The sequence below is a fragment of the Carettochelys insculpta genome, chromosome 14 (assembly GCF_033958435.1).
Source record: "Carettochelys insculpta isolate YL-2023 chromosome 14, ASM3395843v1, whole genome shotgun sequence".
Lineage (NCBI taxonomy): Eukaryota > Metazoa > Chordata > Testudines > Carettochelyidae > Carettochelys > Carettochelys insculpta.
In genome coordinates, this window is record NC_134150.1 from 26,856,617 (window position 1) to 26,863,620 (window position 7,004).

At 37.6% G+C, this 7,004-nt stretch overlaps 1 protein-coding gene across 2 annotated transcripts in view; it reads left to right on the forward strand.

Moving 5' to 3' along the window:
- Positions 1-5,973, forward strand: part of CMTM4 (CKLF like MARVEL transmembrane domain containing 4) — a 62,678-nt gene extending 56,705 nt beyond the window's left edge. For both annotated transcript variants that reach the window (XM_075009021.1, XM_075009020.1), the window contains 2 exons: positions 931-1,029; positions 1,715-5,973. In XM_075009021.1, the coding sequence (XP_074865122.1) occupies positions 931-1,029; positions 1,715-1,876 (261 nt within the window). In that variant the 3' untranslated portion in view covers positions 1,877-5,973. The remainder of the gene's footprint in view (positions 1-930; positions 1,030-1,714) is intronic.
- Positions 5,974-7,004: the final 1,031 nt, after the last annotated feature.

Genomic DNA, 7,004 nt, shown 5'->3' on the forward strand with positions numbered 1-7,004 from the left:
CTAACTGCAGTACAACTTGTTCTGATAGACTAGAACAAATGTGTTGCAATAATAAGAAAAAAATTGTGACTGAAAATTGTAGGTACTGGGGGAACCTAACATTTGTTTAAAGGGATACTTCATCAAAAAAAGGCTGAGAAACACTGATCTAGTTAGTTAAACTGCACATGTTGCTGCTGTGAGTGTTTCTACATTTTTAAAAAAAATCGGATTTCTTATTAATCCCAGTAACCTCTTGGGGGGAGGGAGAGAGTGTTTTGTTTGTTTGCTTTATGGTCATACATAAACAGTATGTGGATTTTACATGCTACCCTGTCGAATACCTATATAAATAAGTGTGTGGGGAGGACATGCATAGATGAATATTGTGTGACTATTACATATTTGCCTATCCAATAGATATGCAAATGAGAGGGGGGAGAGAGCATGTGTGCAAATATTACAGTTTGCATTATTCATGTAGTGCCATTAAGAATGGAGAACTTTTACAAATAAGACGCTGTCTGGCTCCAGTGGGTTATGAGAGAGCAGTATCCTGAGTTGTGCATGAGAGTGGCATTAAGGTTAAGCAGTTGGAATGCTACAAATTTCTTTACTGTCGGCTGTAGTAACATAGTTTTATTCACTGTTTGTACGATAATTACTCTTACTTCTAAATACTAAGTGCATAGAAATGGGTGTAACATATTCTGCAATGATTTGCAAATTTAGCTAGCATTGCAGGTATGTAATATTTGTGTGTATGCATGTTTTGAGTGGAGTGTGCTTCCTGATGAGAATCACTGCCATTTTTGCAAAAGAATAAACTGCATTAAATTTGGGCGAAGTCTTAATGCAGATTTGTATTTTTTCCCCTCCTCTGTGTTTCACCCATCCAATATAAAACAAAAAAGGATATTGGGTGTAATTCTAATAACTTTATTTTTATAGGATCTTGTCAACACTGGACTGAGCACTTTCTTCTTTTTCATTGCATCTGTAGTATTGGCTGCTTTGAACCATAAAACTGGAGCAGAAATTGCTGCTGTGGTAAGAAAACAATACTAATTTATTTACTCTTGATCATTATTTTTCATCAGACGTAAAGTGTGACCCTCCCATTGAATATTTTCCTCACTCTAGCTTATAAATGTGTATACATTTTAGTGGCTATCCTGTACACCTTTTTGGCTAGTAGCAGTGTTCTGATTTCAAGGAAATCAGCTCTTCCCCTTATAATATGAGGTGATATTGGATGAACCCTCTTCCTTCCAAAAGTTTTCATGGTGCAAGTGAAGGAATCTTAAATTTTAGACTTAGTTATTAAGATATTCTGTAACTGTGAATGGGCGTTTGTAAATATGTGATTATTATTTTTAATGACAGGTTATAGCTATGCATGAAATCAAACCCACTTTAAAGTTGTTAGTCTTGCAAAAATCTCCTTGCATTCTCTTTAGGAAGTTTTTCTTTTATGGGTGAATAAAATAGTATTTATTTTTATTAACACAGCCATCATAGGGGCAAGTGAATCATTTGTGGCTGAACTGGCAAACTTTAATGAGGATTGCAAGAGTGGGAATTCATTTAAAATAGAAGGCATCACAGCTGATTTTTATAGGCCACAACAATGTGTCAATGCTAAGTACAAAACCAGCTTCTAATGCTTTTGTTGTTGAACTGTTAAAATTTTGTATTTGGAAGATTGCCTTTGACAAAACGTTTTTTCTTTTAGATATTCGGTTTCTTGGCAATGACAGTGTATGCTGTGAATATGTATTTAGCTGTTAAAAAATGGAGAATGAACAGCAGACAGCAGAACAGCCGGCAGACAAGTGATTATATTCGTGCTCGGACAGAATCAAGAGAAGTAGATCACCAACCTGAGGTTCACTGACTGGTTTCACGAAAGCTACAAAAGGGGATAGAAAACAGGAACATTTTATTTTGCCTCTTCAAGTGAAATATATATATAGTTTGAATTTTTCATTTTATATGCAGTGTCTTGGCAGAGATTAGCAGGCCATTTATATTTACAGACAGAGAAGTCTGCATTTATTCAGAAGCTATTGGTTTGAAGGTTATTGTTATTGGCCATTCAAAAGCAGATCTACATGCAAAGATTGCATGGCTGTATGACGTATGCTAATATTTTAGCTTAAACTCCTGTATAGTACTTATTTCCGGGTACCAGCTCTAGAAAGACATGAACACTCTGCAACTATTTCATCACCCGGTTGGAGTGTTATGATTGACAGTATATTATTCTGTTAAAAGAAAGAGCTCCTCCAAAATTAAATGTTTTATTGCATATAAAAAGAAAGTGAGGGACAAATAGCAATAACATAAGCCAGCTTTAGTGTATACCAACTCTCTGTACACTTGCTCCTGAAGCTTTGCCAGTGCAATTCACTTCTCACTTGTAAGACATCCCACAATTCCATCTCTGGTTCATTTTGTATCTGCTAGTCAGATATTTGGGCTGGTCATTCGGTATATGGACAGACACATGATGGACTTTACTAAAACCGCCAAACTCTTTTCATGTATGTCCTCAGTCAGATATTGAATTGGACAGCCTACATGTGAAGGACTAGCACTTTCACCTCATGCAGTTAAAACAACCCATCCAACACTAGTATGCAGGTATCTGCTTGTGTTTGAATATGTATTACATTATTTTTATTCATGCAATACATTGTGGCGGGGGGGTTGTCAAGTAATAGGCTACACCTCAATCAAGGTGCATTTTTTTATTCTGAGGTTCAGTCATATGGGAATTTTAAGGAAATCAGGAGCCACCAAAAATGCATGATGTATAATATTGTAGTATATTCGAAGACTACAATGTTGTGTTTTGTGTAGGATGAACATATATTCTGATTAGATTGGTTGTTCTGTTAAATTAATGTTGATTGGTGGTAGGGAAAATAGTTTGGTTTGATGCCTAACTTCGTCTATAAAACATTTTTATGGTGTTCCTTTGAGGCTGATTTTACAAATTGTGTGGTTGAACCTATTTTTATGTCTTTGCTTCTTGTGTTCACAGACTGTTTTCCTAACACAAATTTTCTCACTTCCATTGAACTTTCAGTGAGGAGAAGACTATATTCTCTAGTTAGAGAACTTGAATTCTGCAATAATATGTCTAGAACCTCAGTCAGAACTTTAGTAGGGAGATTTCACCAATATTTTGTATGCTCTGTGACTTGTGTGTTTTTCTTGTAATAATGGATTGACATATGGGTAAGTGTTTACAGCAGGTTTGTCATTTATTGTAGGTGGGAACACAACATCATACCACCCCCTAGTGGAGTCAGATTTAAACTGCTATGCATGAGTAAAATTTTCATGAAGCCAGTGAAGACATTCACACCAGATCTGAGTTTGTTCTACAGACTGGTAGTATTGTATTCATGTGGACCTATTCCCTATATGAGTTGATGTGGATTGCAACTAAATATTGGTATAATAAGTATAAAAGACAGCAAAAGTTTCTAGACATTGTCAAGTCAATTTTAAGTGTAAAATGTAGATTTTTCTTCCAAACAGTTTTACTAGCCTTAAAGATAGTAGAAATGTTTACATGCAATTTTATTTTTCGTAATTGCAAAAGAAATAGGGAGGCTCTAGATTTGAACATTCTGTGCTGTTCACTTCTCAGGCAATGCAAGCCTTGCACTGATGCATAAAATCCAGAAAGTGAAACTGTTTCTTTTTCAGTCGTTCTCCAAAGTTCTTTGCTATTTGCAATGCATTCTGCATGAACTTGATTTTTGTTAAATAATTCTCTTCTATCAACGAGATTAAAGGAAACTTTTAATTGTTGATTTTTTAAACTCTGTTAGAGGTCTTTTATCTTATTATATTCAATGTTCTGTTTTACATTTCACTGTAAGTTGTGACAGAAGGGAGTGTGAAATTCAGGGGTAAGTCTATACTAGGGAAGTAAGACAATTTCAGATATGCATAGCTAGAATCGATGTGTCAGAATCAACTTACTTCCCTAGTGAAGTCCAAGCCTCTTTAGTCTTGCCTTGACATCTCTTACTCCATGCAATAACATGGAGTACAGGGGTCGATGGCCAAACCCAGAGAGATCAGTTTTGCTGCATCTTCATCAGACACGCAAAATCAAACTCCGGAAGATCCACTACAGTGCATCGATCTTCTGGTAAGTGGAGACAAGCCCTTAGTTGAAGATCTGATGACCCTGAGAGTAGTTGAGAACAGAGTTTAATTAATTAATTCCAGTGATGTCCAGCTTTAATGGGTTGCATGAAAACTGATCCAGTAGGGTTGGGTAGTGCTGAAGGGTGATGTGCACAGTGCCCATTGGGTAACCTGTTTTTCAACATATTGTGCCAAGGGAGGGATGATATAATTTGGGTAGATTGTAAATGTTACTCTTTGGAAAAAAAATAATATCCGTACATCAACCTTAAAAGCTATATTTAGTAATTTCTAGGACAGACTTGTGGGTTGGTTTAAAGGAATCTACTGAAATGTTATGAAGATGCATTATCCAGTATCATATTCATATTTCTTGGGTGAGGTCTTCCGACGAAGTCAAATAGTAGAGGAACCCAGTATATGGTTTAATAACAGACTTTTCAGAAATGTATCCTGTTAGCTGAGCAGTAAAAGAAATGAAATTGTATATTATATAGTCCCCTTGTGCTTTTCTACTTAATTGCTGACCCTAAGTAACTTGTAGTTACTTAGAGACCTAGAGAGAGATCCATTTACAATTTTATGTACCTTTTTGGTCTCTTTTAATGTTGTGTGGATTTTACTGCATGGGAAAGGAGAGAGAATTGCATAACCCTTTGCCAGACCTAGAGAGATCACAGAAGGTTTTTGTTAATGTGCATACTTGGTCTGCAGTTGGCTAGTTAACATGAATTACTTTTTTATAGTAATCTGATACAGTGGTCTCTAATACAGTATATTGTACAATCATATAGAAAATGTCTGCTGTGGTTACCCATGACATACAATGACTTCAAGGGTGCTGAGTACAAAATATTATTTATTATTTACGCTAGGAACATATGGTCAGCACAATTATAGGGATTTTGTAGATGAGCTTGGACAGAATACAAATTTTAAAAAGAAACCATTTGCAAAACACAAACCTTAAATACCTGTAAACATACAGAAAAACAGATGCAACTTCTCTAATTTTTATGACCAAAGATGATTTTTGTGTTGTGTGGATAGTTGAAAAAAGTAAGGTAGAGATTTGTTAATCTAGGAAATATTATTTACATATTTCATGTAATTTGAAGGGTATGGATTTGTTTGGCTTATTATAGAAAATTAAAATTCATATGTTGATACCCAACAGCCTACACCAGTGATTTGGTCTTCTCGACTAGCTGTTGTACTGTGGCATCACTATCTTGCCCACAAATTTAAAAAAAAAAAACAAAAAAAAACCAACAACAAGTGCAAATACTGATATTGGCCTCTGCATGAAAATGGGAAAGATTGTTTAATTTTTGTGAAACTCAAACACCAAACTCATGTTAATGTGCTTCCCCCATCAGTTTATGGTTTTGTTTTACTACCGGTTAGCTTAATTTTGAACTGCTTGTTAAGCACAAAGGGACCACTTCCCTTAGTCCACAGCAGAGCTGCTTTGCTCCACAAAGGGATCCACAACATTGTAAATAACGCTAAAATTAAAAACAGATGATTAAAACATTTCTCCACAATGTGGAAACATGGTGCTTGAAATTCTTTTAGGCATTTGGGCATTCTTTCCAGGACAAATTCTTTCCTCAAATATGCAATTCCAATGTATTTCAGTGTGTATATGTAGCTGAGGGCAAAATTTGCCACATTTGTGCATAGCTCATGAGGAGAATCCTACCAGAATCACAGTCCATTTGACTAAATTTCATGGCCAGAGCTTTTTAAATAGGCTAGTTTCAGCTTTTCAGGTGTTTGACATTTCATGATATTGTGGCCATGGGGTTCCTAACTCAAAAGCAGGTCTTGGGGGCCGGGGGTGGTGGGAAGGGGGTGCAGAGTTCAGGGGGGAGGTGTCATCATGGGATTGCCACTGTCGCTTCTTCACTGTCTTCAAAGTTGGGCTCTGAAGACCATAGCCAGGGAGTCCCTGTAGCCAGGAAAGGTACCCAGAGCTGGGCCTGATCTCTCCAGAGCTGCTGTGCAGGGAAGGAAGAGTCGTGTCCCATCTCCAACTAGCTGGGCTTAGCAGCAAGGAGCCCCTTGCAGGGGCAGTCAGAGCAGCTGCAGGAATCTGGGCGTTACTGCCTTCAGAGGCCAGCTCTGAAGGCAGTGCAGCCAGGGGAAATATCTGGAGGTGGGTCTGATCTCTCAAGAGCGGCAGGGAAGCATAAGTCCCATCCCTCCCCAGACTGGTGGACTAGCAGTTGCAGCGGCCCTGTGAATAGTGGGAACCCCTCTACTGGGTCATCCCCAGCCCTGCTCCTTTCCTTCCCTTCCCAGTAGCTCCATTTCACTGAACAGGTCTGACTTGATGGTTCACAATGTGTTCTTCATGGCTGTGAATTTAGTGGGGCCCTACCCATAAGAGAATATGAATGAAATAGACAACTAATGGAAACAGCTGCACATGCAGACTTCTGGTTTTGTTATGTTTTAAATAGTTCCTTATGCACAGATTTCTCTCAGTAGCAAATAGTTTTGTCAGCCTGTCCACTTGCTCATTGTGTCACACTCTCTGTAACTGTAGCAACATGAAACCACTCTCCATCCTAGAAATAATTTTGCAAATAAACCTAGTAGGAACTGGTTCCTGGGCATGGGGATTTTTGTTTTGTAATTTACTTGCCTAGTAGTGAACCTTGTTCCTCCTACTTGCGCCTCCCCCGGCTCCCATGAAAATCATCTAAAAGTTATCTTGTTTCATTTAGGGAAATTTTTGTACATCCCTCCCCAGCAAACTAGATTAGGTGTTCCTCTGCCTTTGGGGCAGATTGTCCAGCACCTTCTTATTGTTTAAGTACTTCCCTTTGAAATCAGTTTGGTTT